At 41.5% G+C, this 23,312-nt stretch overlaps 1 protein-coding gene across 1 annotated transcript in view; it reads right to left on the reverse strand.

Annotated features, from left to right (window-relative positions):
• LOC129856074 (tensin-3-like) overlaps positions 1–23,312 on the reverse strand; it is a 104,576-nt gene that overhangs the window by 7,556 nt on the left and 73,708 nt on the right. Inside the window, exons 6-13 of the mRNA XM_055924199.1 lie at positions 8,298–8,457; positions 7,400–7,890; positions 2,622–2,708; positions 2,149–2,280; positions 1,653–1,751; positions 1,313–1,390; positions 1,143–1,208; positions 666–834 (exon numbers count right to left, since the gene is read on the reverse strand). Coding sequence (XP_055780174.1) covers positions 666–834; positions 1,143–1,208; positions 1,313–1,390; positions 1,653–1,751; positions 2,149–2,280; positions 2,622–2,708; positions 7,400–7,890; positions 8,298–8,457 — 1,282 coding nt within the window. The remainder of the gene's footprint in view (positions 1–665; positions 835–1,142; positions 1,209–1,312; positions 1,391–1,652; positions 1,752–2,148; positions 2,281–2,621; positions 2,709–7,399; positions 7,891–8,297; positions 8,458–23,312) is intronic.

Consider the following 23,312-nt stretch of genomic DNA (forward strand, 5'->3'; position numbering starts at 1 on the left):
TAAATAGTAAAGTACAGATACCCCCAAAAACTACTTAAGTGTTTTACACCACTTATGATAATGAAGACGGTACAAATGTGCCTTTTTAGTGTACCACCCCAGTGACAGAGCCGTTATTTCCTTTTAGGTGTCATAAATTAATCATTGCGCCTTATGGTGGGTACAAATATGTACCTTCCTTCAATACATTGCTTTTCTGCAATGTATTGGGAAACAGGAATGTACCTTCAACGTACGTCGAGAACTAGAGTGTGATGATTGTAATCTTAATATTCAAAATATTGGGGACAAAAAAGGACCCTCATACTCTTTATCCGCACATGTACCAAAAGGGTAACGAACAATAACATGTGATATCATTATGTGTACCTCTGAAGGTACATTATCTGTATTTCGATATTTTTGTTCCCCAGGGAACAATACCATACCCTTATTTTGTAGGAGGTTCTTTATATTATATGTGTGTGCATGCATACGCATGCATGCTCAAGTGTGTGTGTGTGTGTGTGTGTGTGTGTGTGTGTGTGTGTGTGTGTGTGTGTGTGTGTGTGTGTGTGTGTGTGTGTGTGTGTGTGTGTGTGTGTGTGTGTATGTATGTGTGTGCTCACATGAATGCATGGCATGCCGCGTGCATGTGTGATCATACAAGTGTGTGTATGACTCACTTCCTCTGATTGTCGGTGAGAGTGATGCCCTGTGTTGAGACTTTGAAATTAACCACAGTGGAGGTTGGAGGAGGATCCATGGCCAGAGTCAGACTGGCTGCCTTTTGCACAGCCTGGTACCCTGTCAAAGACTCCAGCTCTACTGAGCCCAAGAACCACACACTGCAAGCTAGGGAGAGAGACACACACCAGTTACACATTGTAACACACACACACGTTATACACTGTAACACACATACAGACTGGTACCCAGTCAGAGACTGCAGCTCTACTGAGCCCATGAACTACACGGAGAAGCATACATGTTACACAATGAAAGTTCACACACACACACACACACACACACACACACACACACACACACACACACACACACACACACACACACACACACACACACACACACACACACACACACACACACACACACACACACACACAATGTCAGAGAAGAGGAGAGCTGAGACTATAAAGTACCTGCTCCCTGTTTGAGTAGCTCAGCAGCAGAGTTGGTTACTGACTGTGTTGATGGATCACTTGTCTCTTCCAGAGGGTTTGACAACACAGGAAGAAAAGGGAAGTTTAGTGGGAACTGATATAATTGTATTTATAAAAACACAAGGAAAGGCACACACACACATTCTTACCTCTTTCGGGGATGATGAGTTTACAGGGCAGGGCCAAAGGGGTAATGGAATGTTGACAGACCAACGCAGTCAGACTTCCTGTGAGGAACAGAAAACACTGTCTCAGATGCTTCAATATACCTTTCCATCTAGTCATTGGTCAACCCAAAATATTTTTGGGACCAGATTTTGTGGACCCTTTTAGATGCACTACTGAGTATGTCCACCAGAGGAATACATTGTATTACTTCAGTACACACAGTACACATATGCATAGAACACAACACAACACAAAACACCACAAAAGAACAGAACACACATACATAGGCACATAGCACAACACACAGGAATATGTCCTCACCAAAGTAGGGTTCATTGGGACAGCCCTTAAGCTGCACCCCTTTCTGTGTGCACTCAATCAGGAAGTGCCTAACCAGTTCATTGGAAAGGTCGCCACCCACTATGGAGATAGGAAGTGACATCAGAGAGGATTGGGGAAATGGCAAGTGCCCTAGGTACAGATCTAGGATCAGCTTCCCCTCCCCTAATCCTAACTTTAACAATTTGTGGAAAAAAATGCTAAAATGACACAAGATCAGCATCTAGCGGCAACTTCACCCTACACCACCCTGGACTGACAGAAATATCTCATTAGAAGTAAGTCAGAAGTGACATATAACCACAATGGTAAAATGTTATGACATATTCTAATGAGACCATGTTGGAACTTATGGACTTCTCTGAGGCGGCGTCCCAAATGGCATCCTATTCCCACAGGGCCCTGGTCAAATGAAGTGCACTTTATAGGGAATAGCATGCCATTTGAAACGCAGTAATTTGTAGCCTATCACACCCACCTTTCTTGCTCTGTGTCAGGACAGAGGGAGGGGGTGTGGCCACCTTCATAGCCAAACCGTAGGCTCCGCGGAACGAGTGACTGTCCCTGACGATGAAGGATCCAGGTTCTCTGTCCTTCAGCACACCGATGGCTACAGAGCACCACAGGAGTCAAAAAACAAAGTCATGTCATAGTCAGTAACGACTGTGATGCCCTTTTCAGACTACTGAGACAAGCCGAACTGTACTGCTCTGGCCTGGTTGCACAATGTGTAATGCACATCTATCATAATGTCTGGAACTGTGCTGGAAAGCACAGTGTGAAAAAAAAATATCCAAGCCAACACACACACACACACACACACACACACACACACACACACACACACACACACACACACACACACACACACACACACACACACACACACACACACACAAAGAGAGAAAGAGATCTTGCAGCACCCGTCTAATATCCGGAAACAATATTTACCTTGATCTCTGGAGATGTCAGGCTTGTACCAGAATTTGGAAGTGTCCTGAACAAACTTCACATTGTCCTGCTTACTGGAAAACAGGTCTGCAACACAACACACAGACAGAGACAACCACTTGGTGTGAAGAGAGAGAAAGGGAGAAATAGAGCACTATGGCATATAAACATATTTTTGAGACACAGCCATTGTCTTTGTATATACGGGTGAGAGTCAACGTATAGCTGTCTATACATGTTTACAACATGGGACAGACTGTGTAATGAGGTTTCATTTTTCACATGCACAAGTACAGTGAAATGCTTAACTTGCAAGCCCTACCCAACAGTGCAATATTGAGTATCAAAATATTATAAGTAATAAACTATACAACAATAACAAAAACAAAAACACACCAAATAAGTGAGGAAAGAAAAACTACATGTCAGATAAATGTCAGCTACTGTATATACAGGGTCAGTACCAGCACCAAATGTACAATAGGGAGGGATAGTGGAGTATTTGAAGTGGATATGTACATGTAGGCAGTGATTAGGCGAAAGTGACTGGTAGGAAGCTAAAAATAATAATAATATTAAACATTATGGCAGCAGCATAAGTGGTGGGTTGATGTGTGCATGGTGGCGCCTTTGTTATTGCTATTGTTATTTTATTTATTTATTTAACTGTGTAGCTGGGACCCTTGGGATTGCAAACAGAGAAAGATCTTCAAAGTTAAGTGATTTATTTTATTCCTATTTCTGATTTTTGTGACGCCTCTGCCTGTTTGAAAAATGTTTTTAACGCTGGTGTATGCGGAGAGCTGTCCTCAGATAATCACATGGTATGCTTTCACCATAAAGCCTTTTTGAAATCTGACAACGCGGTTAGATTAACAAGAAGTTACGCTTTTAAACGATGTAAGACACTTGTATTTTCATGAATGTTTAATATTACGATTTTTGTATTTAGAATTTTGCGCTCTGCAATTTTACCGGATGTTGTCAAGGTGGGACGCTAGCGGCACACCTAGCCCAAAGAGGTTTTAATAAATCCTCTTTGGGCTAGGGGGCACTATTTTCACGTCCGGAAGAAAAGCGTGCCCAAAATAAACCGCCTGTTACTCAGGCCCAGAAGCTAGGATATGCATATCATTGGTGGTAGATTTAGATAGAAAACACTCTGAAGTTTCTAAGACTGTTAAAATAATGTCTGTGAGTATAACATAACTTATTTGGCAGGCGAAACACAGGACAAACCATTCAGGGGGAAAAAAATTGAGGTCACTTTGTTTTCAATTAGTTTTCTATGGGAAACTATATTTATGAGGAACCTGGTTGTAGTTCCTATGGCGTCCACTAGATGTCAATAGTCTTTAGAAATTGGTTGATGTTTTTATTTTGAGAAATGAAGTACGTCTGTTCTTTCTAAGTGTCAAGCCAAGTGGACTCTATTGTTTGTTGCGCACGACCTGGACACGCTTCACGTTGTTTTTATCCGCTACTGAACACAGTATATTCCGTCTTAAATTTTATCGATTATTTACGTTTTAGGATACCTAAGGTTGGATTAGGATTGTTGTTTGAAATGTTTGGACCAAGTTTACAGGTAACTTGTTAGATACTTTGTAGTCATGTTGAGCGAGTTGGAACCGGTGTATTTCTGAATCAAACGCGCCAAATAAATGGCTATTTTGGCGTTATAAAGAAGGAATTTATCGAACACAAGGACCATTTGTGATGTTTCTAGGACATTTTGGAGTGCCAACATAAGAAGATCTTCAAAGGTATGGCATGAATTATTTCGTTATTTCTGACTTTTGTGTCGCACCTGGCTGGTTGAAATATGATTTTCATGTGTTTGTATGCTGGGTGCTGTCCTCAGATAATCGCATGGTCTGCTTTCGAGGTAAAGCCTTTTTGAAATCTGACACTGTGGCTGGATTAACAAGAAGTTAAGCTTTATTTTGATGTATTACACATGTATGTTTTGCGAATCTTTATTATGAGTATTTCTGTTTTTAAATTTGCGGAGCTGAAATTTCACTGGATGTTGTCTAATCGATCCCGCTAAAGGGATTGGCACGCAAAGGGATCCATAAGAGGTATCTCTTGGGTATCTCTTAAACAAGGTTTTGGATCAGATGTAGGTGAACCTTTTATTTGAGACGGGTTTGTGTTTCTGCAGAGTGGCAATGCTTTTAATAATGTCCTCCCACAAGAAGAACTGTCATTTTCTCTCTCTCATTTTTCTGTTTCAACTTAGGACACTGAGAGACAATGTGTCCTTTCTCACTCCAGGTGGATACGAAAAAGCAATTTTCTGCCGATCTTTATTTTTTATTTATTTTTTATTTTACCAGGTAAGTTGACTGAGAACACGTTCTCATTTGCAGCAACGACCTGGGGAATAGTTACAGGGGAGAGGAGGGGGATGAATGAGCCAATTGTAAACTGGGGATTATTAGGTGACCATGATGGTTTGAGGGCCAGATTGGGAATTTAGCCAGGACACCGGGGTTAACACCCCTACTCTTATGATAAGTGCCATGGGATCTTTAATGACCTCAGAGAGTCAGGACACCCGTTTAACATCCCATCCGAAAGACGGCACCCTACACACAATCACTGCCCTGGGGCATTGGGATATTTTATTAGACCAGAGGAAAGAGTGCCTCCTACTGGCCCTCTAATACCACTTCCAGCAGCATCTGGTCTCCCATCCAGGGACTGACCAGGACCAACCCTGCTTAGCTTCAGAAGCAAGCCAGCAGTGGTATGCAGGGTGGTATATATTATCTTTGGGCACTGTACAAATGGACGGAAAACCTTGCTGTAGGAGGTGACTTCTCTGGATTGCATAGGGATAACTACTGGGTGCTTGTTTGTGAATGTAGTTTTATGTGTCAACACAAACTCATCTGCAAGAACTGCAGCTTTCTCAAGAGTGAGATCCTTGTGCTCATGACTGTAGGTTGCAACCCTTTCGTGAAGGCAATTTTTGAACTGCTCAAGAAGTATGGGAGTCTTTAAATCCTCAAGGTCCTTGATCTCTTGAGAACCACACCGCCGATCAAACCAACATGGTTGTTCCCTTGCGAACTCAATATGGCTTTGTGATTCTGTCTTTCATAATTTGTTGAACTGTTGTGGGTATGCCTCTGGGCACAACTCCTATGCCCAAAGGATAGCAGTGTTAACAGAGATGAAGAGAAAAAGCGGCATACACCTTCTGAGCCTTTCCCACAAGAACACTTTGGAGGAGCTGTGACCAAGACGGTTAGGCCTATAATTAGCGTTGCGATATTTTTCCTGTTCCTTAACTGTTTGAATCCTTCATATGTTGAGGCCTGTCTTACCTTGCATCAAAGTAGCCTATTGACAAATTCCCACCTTTTGTGGGGGCAATTATTTTTTATAAAGACTAACTCTTTATACATTCTCCTGTTCTATTGGTTTTCTTTCAGTTTTCTTCCATTGTCTAGCAGCCAAAGGCTGTATCCTAATCATATTAGCAACCCATGGTAGTTGTTGCATCTTTAAATCCCCCCTTTTCTAACTGATATTTCCATCTCTGTCCACGAAATCGCTTGCATGTGAGGTACGCATTTCGGAACAGTCTTTTCCCGCAAATTGCATTTTGCAACATTCACACATAGGCCTACTGCCGTGTGTATTTTGCTGTTTCTAAAATGTGAAGAAATAATACTTGATCTGCATTTTAATATAAACATTCCAATCGGTTCCATCAGCCCTATTAATTGATACGGCACACACCTCCAATACACTACTTTGATAAGTATCAATCGGGATTAAGAAGTGAGTTTAAGCAATGCCCACCACCACACCACCGTGTGTGTAAGTAAGACAGTGAAGGTGTGTATGTCTGAGCGGGTGGAGTCCTGTGGATGGGCATAGAGTCAGTGTGGGTAGTCTGTGGGAGAGGGAGAGCAGGAGTTGTTAGCCATTTAACAGTCTTATAGCCAGGGGATAGAAGCTGTTTAGGAGTCTGTTGGTCTGAGCCTTGATGCACCGGTACCGCCTGCCGGACAGCAGCATGGCTGTAGTCTTTAGCAATTTTGCTGGTCTTTCACAGACACTGCCTGGCATGTACATCTTGGATTGACTGAGAGCTCACCCCGAGTGACGTGCTGGGCCGTCCATATCACCCTCTGTAGGGCCTTTTGTTCAAGGGCGGTGCAGTTGTCATACCAGACGGTGATACAGCCAGTCAGGATGCTCTCAATGCTGCAGCTATAAGTTCCTAAGGATCTGAGGGGCTATGCCAAATCATGTCTACTTCACAACTGTTGTGGTGTGAGAGGACCATGTTAAGTCCTTAGTGATGTGGACACCAAGGAACTTGAATCTCTGGACCCTCTCCACTATGGCCCAATCGATGTGGATGGGGGTGTGCACCCTCCCTTGTTTTCTGTAGTCAGCTCCTTGGTCTTGCTGAAGTTGAGGGAGAGACTGTTGTCCTGGCACCACACTGCTAGGTCTCTGACTTCCTCCCTGTAGAATGTCTCATAGTCAGTCGTTGGTGATCAGGTTGAAGAGGGCAGTGTGGAGTGGAATAGAGAATGCGTCATCTGTGGATCTGTTGGGGAGGTATGCAAATTGGAGTGGGTTGAAGGTGTCTGGGATGATGGAATTGATGTGTGCGATGACCAGCCTTTCAAAGCACTTCATTATTACAGGTCGGTAGTAATCGTAGCGGGATGCCTTAGAGTTTTTTGGGGAACAGGAATGATGGTGTGTGTGTGTCTGCCTGTGTGTGTGTCTGTGTGCATGTGTACCTGATCCAGACAAAGGGGCTCCACCACCACCAGGGCTGAGTCCCCTGAAAGAGGCTGGAGTCATGGCTGAGGGGAAGGGGATGCTGAGACTACTACCACTGTGGGGGCTGGATAATCCACTGAGAGAGGGGGACCGGGACCCAGCCAGCACTGGTACCCTCTTCTCAGGCAGCACGGGTAGCAGTCCTGTCAGTCCACCCTCTCCAAGCCCCAGGCCTAGATCCAGGCCCCCCAGCCCCTCCACAGCTTCCAACAGGCTGTCCTCCAGACCAATATGTCCATTCCCCAGCATCAGAGAGACTAAATCCCCCTGGCTTTGGGCACCCTGGTTCCTCTCACCCCGGCTCTCACCCTGGCTCTGGTCCCTCTGGGCCCCCAGGGGAGATCTGTGCGCATTGAGGAGGCTGAGGGGAGAAAGAGAGGAAGAGGGGAGGAATGGAGAGGACAGGGACATAGGAGTCCTGTCCAGCCACACCGGAGGTGGGGTTTGGCTGAGGAGAGAGAGAGAGAGAGAAGGGGATGATCAAGTATAAGCACAAATGTGTAAGGACAGCAGCTGGGAGACGAGAAGCAAGTACTGAGAGTGAATATTTAATGCATAAACGGACATGAAACAAACAAGGACAGCATCTGAACAAGGGAAACATGACAACAATAATGCGGACACAGGGATCAAACTGAGGAACAGACAGATATAGAAGGGGCAATCAACAAAGTGACGGAGTCCAGGTGAGTCCAATGAAGCGCTGATGCGGGTAATGATGTTGACAGGTGTGCGTAATGATGGGCAGCCTGGCATCCTTGAGCGCCAGAGAGGGAGAGCGGGAGCAGGCGTGACAAAATGTAGCTACAGTAAACACACACACAAAAACACTGCAGTGTGAAAGAAAGACAGTACCTGTTTGTGTGTGGGAGGGTGCTCCTTGACGATACAGAGTGCATGGATCCGAACATTCTCTGACAGGTGGCAGGAGTGAAGGACACTTCCGAGCAGAAAAGCTCTCCATTCGACGAGACTGGAGTTTGGTTCATACTACTGTCCAAGAAACTTCGGGATTCTGCAAGAAAATAAAAACAACAGCATCCCTTTAAGACTGTGGCATGGCTTCCCCTTTAACATTACAGGTAGGTGCATACTAGGCTACTAGAGAGCTCATCTCTTATCTTTGAGATGCTGAATAGCTACCCATGCAGCTCTATGGTGCATACAGTGCAGTATGTGACTGGAGGTTTGTATGAAGGTCATCCTTTAACATAACCTGTTCAGTTCCCCACAACCAAAATACGTTTGCTTCTAATTTATCTCAGTGTAGCAAGTCTCAGATTCACAGTCCATGAGATGTTTTCTTACACACTGCTCTTTGTGAGTTCTCACCAGATCCTGTGTATTAGCTCTGTACTACAGCCATATGTTCTGTCGAGAGAGAGAGCGCTACAGACATGCTCAGCATGTGCCCCTGATTTATCTCTTTTTAAAATGAGATGAACATCTCCAATCTAAAAATAATTCCAAACAAGATATGATAAACAACAACTCTATTCAATCGGAATATATATATTTTTTTACATTGCTCCTCAAATGAAGGAGTTTTTACTCTCCTTAACTAGATACACATCAAAAACCTAGCCAGCAAGCTAAAAATTGAGCTAGAACAAACCTAGCAAGTGCAGTTACTATAACTACATCAAATGACCAAACTGAGTGAATAAACCAAAAAGCAGCACGCACTCTAACCTTAAACATATCTTTTCTTTTTGTGTTTGTAAAGATTTTTCACTATTTTTTAAGATTTCTTTTAGCTAAATTAGAGTAAGCTAGCAACATAAGCAGACAAACTAAAACGGTTTCCATGGCAACAGTGCAGCAGCAACAGAGCAGCAGCAGCAGAGCCCACAGGCACCATGTGTTCCCTCAGCGCTGGGTCCATTCTCTACCCTCCAGAGGCCAAAAAATGACACAACAAGGACAGCTTTTAAACAGAAACTACTAAAGGGGAGGCTAGAAACCCTTTTCACAGACCTGTACAAAAACGGCGATGTGAGAAATTTCATCTTTCTCACTGACCAGCCAATGTATGGCGCTCAGCAGTCTGCTCTCACTATGGGTGAAAGTAAAAGAGACAGACAACCCTGACAGCACCATGATAACATTCAAGCTCTACAAGACTGGAACTGTCATGGTGTAAGGTAACCTATTTAATTTAAAGACTGCACATTTGATGTCATTCCCCAAAGATCCCACAAACAAGCCCCTTCAGGCAGGAGAAACAGTGTGAGTCATGTTGAGTAATGAAGAAAAAATGTAGCCATAATAAAGACCTCCTTGTATCCACTACAGCCCCCTCCCACTCTCCGCACCTCTCTCTCCTCTCTTTCTATCTCTCTCTTGCGCTCTCTCACTCTCTTTAATGCTTCTCTCGTATTCTTTCATCCCTCTCTCTCTCCCTCTTCTCCATTGACTTGATGTTGAGGAATTTAGGCTGAATTAAACCCCCTCTTGTCATCTCCAGTACAAGATTACATAACATACACACACACACACACACACACACACACACACACACACACACACACACACACACACACACACACACACACACACACACACACACACACGCACAGACACACACGCACAGACACACACACACACACACACACACACACACACACACACACACACACACACACACACACACACACACACACCCTTCTCAAAAGTAGTGCACTATATAGGGAATAGGAGGACATTTGGGATGCAAGCTTTCTATATGTTTATGGTGACCTTACCCTACATCTTCAATGTAAACTAAAAGCTGGTGCCAATCTGGCCTGGGGACGTCCGACTGTGTGTATGAGAGTGAATGTACAGTTGAAGTCGGAAGTTTACATACACCTTAGCCAAATACATTTAAACTCAGTTTTTCATAATTCCTGACATTTAATCCAAGTAAAATTCCCTGTTTTAGGTCAGTTATGATCACCATTTTATTTTAAGAATGTGAAATGTCAGAATAATAGCAGAGAGAATGATTTATTTCAGCTTTAATTTTCTTCGTCACCTTCCCAGTGGGTCAGAAGTTAATATACACTCAATTGCTATTTGGTAGCATTGCCTTTAAATTCTTTAACTTGGGCCAAATGTTTTGGGTAGCCTTCCACAAGCTTCTCACAATAAGTTGCGTGAATTTTGGCCCATTCCTCCTGACAGAGCTGGTTTAGCCGAGTCAGGTTTGTAGGCCTCCTTCCTCACACATGCTTTTTCAATTCTGCCCCACAATTTTTCTATGGGATTGAGGTCAGGTCTTTGTGATGGCCACTCCAATACCTTGACTTTGTGGTCCTTAAGCCATTTTGCCACAACTTTGGAAGTTTGCTTGGGGTCATTGTACATTTGGAAGACCCAAGCTTTAACTTCCTGACTGATGTTGCTTCAATATATCCACATAATTTTCCATATTCAAGATGCAATCTATTTTATGAAGTGCACCAGTCCCTCCTGCGGCAAAGCACCCACACAGCATGATCCTGCTACCCCCGTGCTTCATGGTTGGGATGGTGTTCTTCGGCTTGGAAGCATCCCCCTTTTTCCTCCAAACATAACGATGATCATTATGGCCAAACAGTTCTATTTTTGTTTCATCAGACCAGAGGACATTTCTCCAACAAGTACGATCTTTGTCCCCATGTGCAGTTGCAAACCGTAGTCTGGCTTTTTTATGGTGGTTTTGGTGCAGTGGCTTCTTCTTTGCTGAGCAGCCTTTCAAGTTATGTCAATATAGGACTCGTTTTACTGTGGATATAGGTAATTTTGTACAAGGTCCTTTGCTGTTGTTCTGGGACTGATTTGCACTTTTTGCACCAAAGTACATTCATCTCTAGGAGACAGAACGCATCTCCTTCCTGAGCGGTATGACGGATGCGTGGTCCCATGGTGTTTATACTTGTGTACTATTGTTTGTACAAATGAACGTGGTACATTTAGGCATTTGGAAATTGCTCCCAAGTATGAACCAGACTTGTGGAGGTCTTGGCTGATTTCTTTTGATTTTCCCATGATGTCAAGCAAAGAGGCACTGAGTTTAAAGGTAGGCCTTGAAATACATCCACAGGTACACCTCCAATTGACTCAAATGATGTCAATTAGCCTATCATATGCTTCCAAAGCCATGACATAATTTTCTGGAATTTTCCAAGCTGTTTAAAGGCACAGTCAACTTAGTGTATGTAAACGTCTGACCCACTGGAATTGTGAAACAGTGAATTATAATTGAAATAATCTGTCTGTAAACAATTGTTGGAAAAATCACTTGTGTCAAGAAATGTGTGGAGTGGTTGAACAACAAGTTTTAATGACTCTAGCCTAAGTGTTTGTAAACTTCTGACATCAACTGGATGTGTGTGTATGCGTGTGTGCGTCCCACGTATTCCTATGGACCCCCAGCTCACCTATATCAGATAGTCTCTGGAGCGAAAGCTTGGCCCGTATCCATAAAGCGTCTCAGAATAAAATAATTGTGCTGAAAATAGAGACATTTTACTCCAACTCTTATGGGACAAAATAAAAGCTATGCGTGAACCCTCTTTAGTCATAAGAGTCACACCAAGTCGACAGATATTTAGGAATATTTAGGGAACCTCATGAGCTTAGAGTTACCAGCAGGTTTCTCAATAATTAAAAAAATAAATCAACTAGTCAGTGGTTCCTGGGCCACAACCAATTGCTTTGGAGTTGATAAAAGAACGTGTTGATATTTCTATATGATCATCAATAAATAATCTAGACCTACATGCAACTCTTGCGCTTTTGACATTGATTTCACAAGGCCTATTTGACATGATATGCTTAAATACTTGTAACCACTAGGCTAATAAATAACTGAGTTTTTCTTTTGATTATTTATTACCTACGTTATCCATTTGGAGCGCAACATCACGTTGTAAAAAAAATATATATATGTCTAAATTGGGCATGCCTATAAGTTTGGAAATTGAAGGCATCTAGGGCTTATGTTAACTTTGATTGTGTTAGATGAAAATGATTGACTTTTCAAACGTTGTATGCAACATTATCGGCAAGAGGCTTGATGCCTACTGTGCCTACGCGATTTAGAGCTGTTAAATGGGAGTGACGATTGTGTTGATATAATGGTAATTATTCCAAAAAAATCCGCTTTCATTAACAACCATCAGAATTGGTTAATAAAAAGGTATGCATGTCAACATGTTAGGCAATAATTAAGAGTAGGCAAAGTGATCGTGTCGGGGAGTTCACAGCTGGTCATGCCTCATCACCATTGGTTATTCCCCAATTTAGGACAATGTCAACGAGTGTCATCACTATCTTTTCTTTGCAGTACCTCAAACTGTCTTAATTACCTGCTGAGATAAACTTGAAGGAGTTGATTTTACATCCGTCTTAACATCCTTAAACCTACGTCTTAACATCCTTAAGCCTACTCTGAGCTAGCAGTTATTTTTAACACGATTCCTAAGACCTTTTCTGAGATGCTTTGTGGATATGTGCCCAGGACTCTGTGGACCCCCCAGTGGCCAAATACAAATGTAGGCTGTTGCCCCCCGGTCTCACCCAACACATCCATGAACCCCCAGCCCATCCCCAAGGGCCACAGGAGCTATCGCACCGATCTGCACATGGGATTACATTCGGTCACCAGGGGCACGTTTGGAATGTCTCTGGAGTGAAAAATGCCTATACACAGTACAGTTTTGCTCTCAGAGCAGCAGGATAGCTAGTTGAGCTTGGGTTCCCAGGTGCCTTTGGTTAAAAATACTGTAAAATGATCAGTGGTGTCCCGCTGGGGCCAACCCTGGGTGGGGGCTGTTGCCCCACGTCCCTGGGTCTCCCTCATGTAGCATGTAGTGAAACATGAAAGCATGATAGTTGTTTACAATGTATTATGATGGTCTGTGTCCCAGCATTTTCCAGGTAAAGTGACCAAAAATGTAGTAATTTATGGTACTCACATAATGAAACATTGACTACTCGCTCTGCATAGCAAAGTGTAGTGTCCCCTCTAAAACCTTTGGACCTGGATAGGTTATGGTTAGAAGAATGAAGGGAGACAAACATTGAAGATTGAAAATAATTTGTGTATCTCTCTTCAATACCATTTTAGTTGGCTCTCAATAATTCAACTGACTTGGCTACTGTTATATCATTTTAAATAGCCAACATACTAAAAAAAAATGTGTTAAAAGGTATTAATTAGCATATTATCGCATAGATACATTTTCATCATGTAATTCTCAACTATGGTGGTAAATTTCTGTATTACCAAATGAGGAGAGACTTTATAAATGAGAAATGAGACTATAAATGAGAAAGGAGTATCCCGTAGCCAGATAGCATTCACTATACATTATCGTTCAGTTTGGCCCCTAAGACGATGTTCTAATCTTGTTCCTGGTACGGTAGAGCACAAACATTACCTCATGTTCTCTGGAATGCATTTTAGGTTTTATCTCCCAAAGATGTGGTAAATCTCCTCTGTCAGTGTTATCTCATAGAGGCCCATCCTCAGTAGAACCCACACACAATAGTTAACAGAATACTCTATTCTGTCGAATAAAACAACCATTATAATGCAATACAAGCATTATAACATAATCTTGCAATTTCAATGACACAGCATATCCCTAAAAACAGCAAGTTACAATGTTTCCCTTTGTTTACACTGTGTGAATGTTCCTTGGTCTTGTCGCCATGATGAAAGGTTAGCTTGACTGGAGCAAACTTTAGACAACATTAGCTTCCATGCTAACAGACTTTAATAAATTAATTCAACTATCAGAACATCATATAAAAATAAAAATAATATCATTACACTCCGCTTAACTTGGTGTTTCATATCATATGCTCACCGTAATGATAACGTTCAAAATATTTTGTTTATCTGGTGCTTCTCTCTTCAGTTTTGAGTTGGCTTGGCTCTCTCATTCAACTGACTCACTGACTAGGCAGGCTAGAGCGAGAGCAACCGGAGAGCAACCACTAGAGCGAGCGGCTTCCTCTGCGCCCGAAACAAGCACAACACCCCTTGACTATAAATACTGTAAATTATTACAAAATTCCAAGGATTAGGCTACCATATATCTAGCATTAGCCCACATTCCAGGTTGGCAACACAGGTAACCCAAACATGAGCAAAAACAGTACTATTAATACAGAAAGTATCACTTTTTCACAGCAACTACAGTGGTTCGTCCTTTAAAAGTTGCAGCTTACGGCAGCACAGCTTGTATGGTGCCTCAGAAATCTATGGCAGGTTATTTAAGTGTCAGCCATTGTAACCATTAACGCTAGTTAGTACTAGTTTGACCACCAGAGGGCATCTTTGAGAAGCATTTGAAAGCCTTCAATAATGGCCGTACTAGAGAAATTAAAACCTTTTTTGTAAGAATATAGTTATGGGACTGATTTCAAGAAATTTTGCTTAATTAATTTGATTAATATTATGGTGTTTCTATTCCAAGGAAAACAAAAAACCCTCAGGGTTTCCGTTAGGATAGAACGGAAAATATGGCGCTGTACAACGTGATAGTCGGCAGTAGGCTACAGTACTAAGAGCATAACATTTCCACACCCTAATTGTATAATTGTAGTCTAACCAATACCCAAACGGAGATTCAGTGAAAATAAAATCTGATTGATTTATCAAGACCAGTCTCCATGCTTGTCTTAGAGCAGCGCAAAACGGTGCTAAAAAAGTTGACCAGAGCGTTTATTTTATTTCTTCAAATCCTATTGCTTCTAACTTCATTATGCTCTTTAAATAAATAAGACCTACACCACAATACTGACCACTAGTGAGACTCATGTTGCCTACGGTATATCAGAAAATATTTTTTTCAATGACATGACCGCCAATATTTACATATGGTCTCCCGGTGGGGGTATCAAACCTACATCTGTAGCAACACATTTTGCACTCCGATGCAGTGTCTTAGACCGCTGCGCCAATCGGGAGGCCCCATCCACAAAGTATCAAAATACAGAGAGGTGTTGGTAAAGGTATTGTCCTGCTAACAGCCCATAATGGCCTATTATAACACTGTACATGGTGTCCAGGTCAGGATAACCAAAACAATTCTTTATTAACCTTTCTAGGACACATGTTCCGCTAGCGGAACCCCACCACAACATTCCGCTGAAAAGGCAGCGCGGGAAATTCAAAAATATATTTTTTAAATATGTAACTTTGACACATTAACAAGTCCAATACAGCAAATGAAAGATAAACATCTTGTTAATCTACCCGTCGTGTCCGATTTCAAAAATGCTTTACAGCGAAAACACAACATATGATTACGTTAGATCACCGCCAAGTCCAAAAAACACACAGCCATTTTCCCAGCCAAACATAGGAGTCACAAAAAGCAGAAATAGAGATAAAATGAATCACTAACCTTTGATGATCTTCATCAGATGACACTCATAGGACATCATGTTACACAATACATGTATGTTTTATTCGATAATGTGCATATTTATATCCATAAATCTTAGTTTACATTGGCGCCATGTTCAGAAATGCCTCCAAAATATCAGGAAAAATTGCAGAGAGCCACATCTAATAACAAAAATACTCATCATACACTTTGATGAAAGATACAAATGATGAAAGATACATGTTTTACATAGAATTAAAGATACACTTGTTCTTAACTTCTTGAGAATACAGGGGGTGCTGTTTTCGCATTAGCATAATTTGCTCTACAGATTAAACTGCCTCTTATTCAATTATTGCTCTTACTATATGCATATAATTAATACAATTGGATAGAAAACAATCTCTAGTTTCAAAAACCGTTTCAATTTTGTCTCTGAGAGAAACACAAGTCATTTGACTGCACTTTCCCTGACCAAGAAGTAGAATGCAAGATGTCTATGCTCGCTTTAACGCTCTGCCTATATATGGTCACGCCACCTATGACCCGAAACACACTTCATTCGCCTTCCTCTGGGTGTCAAGAGGACGTCAGAGGAGAATTTTTTTGTTTATCTTGTTCTGACGTGAAATAAGACCTATTTCTTTGGCGTGACCGACAACTTCCGGTTCTCTGAATCGCGCGACTTGGAGGTGCGATTGTCTACTGTTTTGCTGCCGTTACGGATGAAAACTATCTCCGTCTCGAATTTTGTTTGATACATGTGACCATATCATCGCAATGTATGTTTTTTCAATATAGTTTAATCAGATTATTTGAATTTTTTCGGGAGTTTTGCGGTGTTCCGTTCTCTGATTTTATTTTCGTTTGAGAGATCCGTGCCACTCGACCAGTACCAATGCTAAATGAAGTGGGAAAGTTGCCATTCTGAATCGAAACAAGGACTCATCTGGACAAAGGACACCTTGATCAACATTCTGATGAAAGATCAGCAATAGTAAGACCCAATTTACGATGTTATTTCATATATCTGTCGTACATGTGAACTGGTCGTGGGCGCCCAGCTGGTTCTGCCTGGCGTAGCTATGCTAATTTAGCGCTACATTTTGTTTTCTCTATAAAACATTTAATAAATCTGAAATATTGTTTGGATTCACCAGATGTTGGGCTTTCAATATCTGTACGCTGTGTATTTTTCTGAAATGTTTTAAGATGAGTAATTAGTTATATGACGTTGGTCTCTGTAATTGTTCTGGCTGCGTCGGCACTATTTCAGATTGCAGCTGCAATGTAGAACTGTGATTTATACCTGAAAAATGCACATTTTTCAAAAAAAACCTATGCTATACCATAAATATGTTATCAGACTGTCATCTTAGGAAGTTGTTTCTTGGTTAGTGGCTATATATATTTTTATTTAGTCGAATTAGTGATAGCTACTGACGCAGGAAAAAACTGTTGGAGTAAAAAAAATGGTGTCTTTTGCTAACGTGGTTAGCTAATAGATTTACATATTGTGTCTTCCCTGTAAAACATTTTAAAAATCTGAAATGGTGGCTTTATTCACAAGATCTGTATCTTTCATCTGGTGTCTTGGACTTGTGATTTAATGATATTTAGATGCTACTATTTAATTGTGACGCTATGCTAGCGATGCTAATCAGTGTGAGGGGGGGGGGGTGGGGGGTGCTCCCGGATCCGGGGTAGAGGCTCGTTAGAGGTTAATGCAACCGCTGTGTCAGATTTCCCAAAAAACTTTACGGAAAAAGCGCACCATGCAATAATCTGAGACGGCGCTCAGACATAAAAAAACATTTCTCCGCCATGTTGGAGTCAACAGAAATACGAAATTACATCATAAATATTCCCTTACCTTTGATGATCTTCATCAGAATGCACTCTCAGGAATCCTAGTTCTACAGTAAATTGTTGTTTTGTTCGATAATGTCAATTATTTATGTCCAAGTAGCTACTTTTGCTAGCATATTTAGTACACATGTCCAAACGCTCGCGCAGATCCAGGCGAACTCGGACGAAAACTTCAAAAAGTTATATTACAGGTCGAATAAACTGGTCAAACTAAGTAGAGAATCAATCTTCAGGATGTTGTTATCCTAAATATTCAATAACGTTCCAACCGGAGAATTCCTTTGTGTCTCTAGAAGTAATGGAAAGCAAGACGATATCATTTGGAATGCGCGTGAACAGGAACTGGCAATCTGCCAGACCACTGACTGAAACACCTCCCATCCGGCCCCACATCACAGTAGAGGCTTCATTCAACTTTCTACAGAATGTTGACATCTAGTGGAAGGCGTAGGAAGTGCAAACATATCCATATCTTACTGGGATTTGAATAGGCGATGAGTTGAAAATCGACCAGTCTCAGAATTTCCACCTCCTGTTTGGAAGTTTGCCTGCCATATGAGTTCTGTTATACTCACAGACATAATTCAAACAGTTTTAGAAACTTCAGAGTGTTTTCTATCCAATAGTAATAATAATATGCATATATTAGCATCTGGGAAAGAGTAGGAGGCAGTTCACACTGGGCACGCTATTCATCCAAAATGAAAATGCTGCCCCCTATCCCTAAAAAGACTATCAGAAAGAATGTTGGTACTTATTTCTTTTGATCCAAAGCCATGAATGAGTGAGTCACTCAGTTTTATGTAGGTGCCGGGCTATATGACTATGCCATCAAATTGATAATATACAACGATATTTTGGAGGGCCAAAAGGCCAAAACATATATTTATGTTTTTAGAGGGAGAGAAAAGCTGAACCAATTGTCCGCCTCCCTATAGGACTCCCAGTCACGGTCGGATGTGATACATAAAAGTAATAATACTTTTTCTTCTATTATTTGTTTTGTATTTTCTGGTGGATTAAACTGAAATTGCAACCAATCACAGCCAGTTGTGATACAGCCAACCTAACTAAGAAATACATTTGTCGATAGAATTCTCCCACTACCCTTCTTCTAGGTAAGTCTATTGTCCAGCTACCTGCTAATAGCCATAATGGCTCTGTACAACGTGACCGTGTGTGTTTGAAAGAGTATTTTTGGGTTGCGTCAGTCATGGACAGAAACTTCTGAGTCATGCACCTTCATTACACAGCATATTGTTTACATCATAATTTGTATCTACCTTTCCAATTAGGTTTAAAGTTTGGGATTTATAAATGTGTGCTTTTCATGTCATTTTTTGTTAAATCCAGTTCGGATTTAAGAATAACTTTTGACTGACACCTTTAGTGAGAGGTCTAATGCTTTAATATTTAATAATATATAATTTGATTTGATTTGATATCTGCCCTCCGAATTAATATCAAAAAGTCATTCTTCACGCCATTATTAGTTACGTTGTTTTAGTTTGAACATGCAGACTGGCACTAAGAACAGCGGGAACGTTTCCCTAGTCAGCACCATTATTAGTGCAATGTCCCTTAAAGTGTTGCTCTGTGCTACCCGGTGGGGCGGGGTGGGTCCGTCTTCTGTGCGCGGCTCTGCGGCCCATCCCTTTCCCCCTGCCCTCATGCCTTGAACCTCGTGCCCCACCGATATTTCAGTGGATACAGCTGGAGAACTGCAAGGCAATCCCATTGTGCGCCACACGGGAGCCATGACCAATATATATTGTCCTACTAATAACAGGGTTAAAAATATGTCTGTGAGAATATCCAAGGGTGTCACAATCGTTACAATGAGTGGACCAAGATGCAGCATGGTATGGTTCCATGCTCTTTATTTTGAAGTGAAACTCAAAGAAAACAATAAATGCAAACCGAAACGTGAAGCTGCTATAGTACTCACAGGCAACTATACATAGTCAAGATCCCACAAAGCACAAAGGGGAAATGGCTGCCTAAATTAAATAAAAAAATAACAATATTTTGGAGATGATTTCGTTTTCAAATAACGTAAAATGAGCGAGAAAAGGCCATTCTTGAAGATGGGGTGAGACATTGTTAGTAAATTGTAAATACAGCCCGTTTGTTGTTTTGAATGATTTATTACTGTTTTTAAAGGGAGAGAAACCAAAAACCTACAATCAGCTTTTGGGTCTCCCAGTTGAGGACAGCACAGGTATTGAACCAGCATCTGTAGGCACACAGCTTGCACTGCGATGCAGTGTCTTAGACCGCTGTGCCACTCAGGCACTGTACAATGTGACTGGTTGGGAGTAGGCTACAGTACTACAGTAAGAGCAAAAGTAATCCTAACATTTCCACACCCCTAATTGTAGTCTAAGTTTCTCTTAGAATAAAAACCTTAGTGTAACAACAGTTTAGTAAGTAATACTGAAGTCATGCACAATTATCAATTTCTATGTAGGTTAATGTCTCCCATTCATTGTCAGTTAGAGACACAGTAGCACCTTGGGACCCAAAAGCATAATCAGTGCTCTAACTCCCCCTTGCGCTGGTCTGGAGCGGTGAAGTAGTGACGCAGGGTACCGTACTAAACCACAAACTACCTCTTTGTGCCGCAGCACAATCACAAAACTTTTAGTGGAGCAACCACTGTATTTCCCTTTTTCTTTGCTGTTACAGACAAACTGGGACCTGACTTTATCAGAAACTTGCCCATACTGGTATAACAAATTATCAACATAATACCAACCAACCTCTTTTGACCTTGTGGGGTTTATTTATTTAATGCATTACACTGCCATTGTACTATGGTAACGCACAATTAATAAAGATGGTACCATATGATAATTTTTGGTACCATTTATCATAATTGTACGTTAACATGGTAGAATGTATAATGCAGGTTGAAGCAATGGTATTTCCATGATCCACATCTATGCCATGGTAAAATGAGGCAATACCATGGTATTATTTAGGTGCATGGCAGTGCCATCATACTTCAAAGCTAAAACCATGGTACATTTCCATGATTCAGACTATACCACGGTATAAGTTATAATCTATAAACTCATGAACTGTGTGTTTCGAGCCCTCAATGCTGATTGGCTGACAGCCGTGGTATACCACCGATATGACAAAACATTTATTTTTACTGCTCTAATTATGTTGGCAACTAGTTTATAATAGCAATAATACACCTCGGGGGTTTGTGGTATATGGCCAATATACCACGGCTAAGGGCTGTATCCAGCAACACCGCATTGGGTCGTGCGTAAGAACAGCCCTTAGACGTGGTATATTGGTTATATACAATACCACACCCCCTCGTGCATTATCGCTTAATTATAAACTGGGTGGTTCCAGCCCAGAATACTGATTGGCTGACAGCCGTGGTATATGAGACCGTATACCATGGGTATGACAAAACATGTATTTATACTGCTCTAATTACTTCAGTAACCAGTTTATAATAGCAATACGGCACCTCAGGGGTTTGTGGTATATGGACAATATACCACGGCTACTCCGCGATGCGTCGTGCATAAGAACAGCCCTTAGCCATGGTATATTGGCCATAGGCCAACCTCCCTCGGGCCTTACTTCTTAAGTAACATAGTAGTACCATGGTACATTTTGTAAGGGCTGTGTCACTCTCTAACACTCACAGTAACCAACACACACAGCACAACACGTGCTAGAGCGTCACCTCGCGCTACCTCTACCTCACGCTTTATCAGCTACGGTTAATAAAGTAGCTTAAAAAAATTAAGTAGCGGTTCCAAATGTTTGGTATACTCAGCGTATGTTCTTGGCAACAAATAAATATCTGGTGGCACTGCGGAGACATTAATGAGATCCAGACCAAACGGTTGAATGTTCAAATCCCAAGAGCATTTATGCACACTCAATCAAGTACCCCTGAGCACTGCTACTTTTTTCATTGGTGTTGTCAGATAATCGTACAATTATTAACTTCATTCTGAGCAACGTTTAGCAGTGCATAAATGTATGCTTGCCAATAAATTGGTGGACGATCTCTGTCATGGCCATAGACCTGGTGGCCTAACAGGAAATTCAGGTTGCTGGCATCCCCCTTACGGAACAACCACATATCACATGTGGAATTTCATGTGAAATTCGAATGTGACATTTCACATGTGAAAACATTTGTGTTTTTGCGAAATGCTTTAGTCACTCAAAAGGCTATTTTACATGGGAATCAGAATGACTGTTCGGGACCTTTAAAACCACCATACCATTTTATTACTTTACATATAATGGTTTGGGATGGTTTAGGACTATCTGGGATCATCACATGACATCCTGACGACTGTAAATCTGCAACAGTTTACTAACCAAAGTCCTTACAGTAATGCATTGTAAAGTCAGCATGTTACTGTAGTTAGGTGTTCAAGTAATAAGCTGTAAATGTGTGTTATAGTAAAGGTCCTGAAACTCTACAGTAATTTACTGGCTTCTGTGCTGCCAGTAATTTACCCCCAAAATTACAGGATTTTTTTACATTGTAGCTAGCCAGTTACTAGCTATCACCAGTATATAGTTATAGCGCTGACGTAATCCACTGAAAACTTCTGATGGCGCATGAAGCCGGGAGCATTTGAATTTGAAGCACGCGATATTGGTGAATGGGGCTGAATGGCACCAAAAGATTGCTAAGGATTACGGTGAAAGTGGCCGTAACTAGCAAAGGATTACGGTCAATGTAGTCGCTTTCATCCTTGCTGAGAGTCAACAGGGAACCTCCGATCCTAGCCTGCTGGACAGACAAACGGCCAATGTAGTAGTCAGAATAGATCACTATTTAATTACATTTATTGATTTGTAGCAAACTTTAAAATAATTCACTGTGGGGATTGAACTTGATCATAATAAACACATTTCAGAGCCCAAAAGTCCCAAAATATTGTCGTACAAAGGCTTTCTAGGGCAGACCAGAGCTTTTTCCAGCAGAGCTTGTGACTTCAATCTCCAGACCAGACATTGGGGGCCTGCACCAAACCAGATGAAAGCAGAAACATTCAGGTATCTTTGCCTTAGATGAATAATGGAAACCACAAATTATATTTGCTGACACGGTGCGGTCAAATTTTGGAACAAGTAGACTACCTAGCAATGTAAAAAACTCCCTTCCATTAATCCAACGGTTACAAGGCGGTAATTATTTAAATTAGGTAAGATAATAATGTGTTACCATTGGTGTATTCAAATCGAGGTTTTTTTAGGGACTTCTTAGTCCAGGACTAATTTTAATCTCTGTCTGGGAAACTGACTGTTAGTCTTTTCCTCTCCTCTTTTCTCTACTCTTAGTATTTTACTCTCTTTTTCCCCCTGGCGTGTGTTCCTCCTCTCTCCCTGCTGTCTGGCCTTGACAGTCTGACACACAGAGGACAAAGACTCCTCAGTTAGAACAGAACCATGTAGTACCACTTCTAGATGGCAACGAACCATGGGCATGATTCTTGCCGAACCCCAAACACACGCACGCATGTATGTATACACATTCCTGCACGCATACACACATATTCAGGCAAGCGTACATACACACACACACTAAAAAGCAAGCAAACATTCACACATACCTCTCTCTCTCCCTCTCTCAAACATA

Source organism: Salvelinus fontinalis, chromosome 5, assembly GCF_029448725.1.
Source record: "Salvelinus fontinalis isolate EN_2023a chromosome 5, ASM2944872v1, whole genome shotgun sequence".
Classification (NCBI taxonomy): Eukaryota; Metazoa; Chordata; class Actinopteri; order Salmoniformes; family Salmonidae; genus Salvelinus; species Salvelinus fontinalis.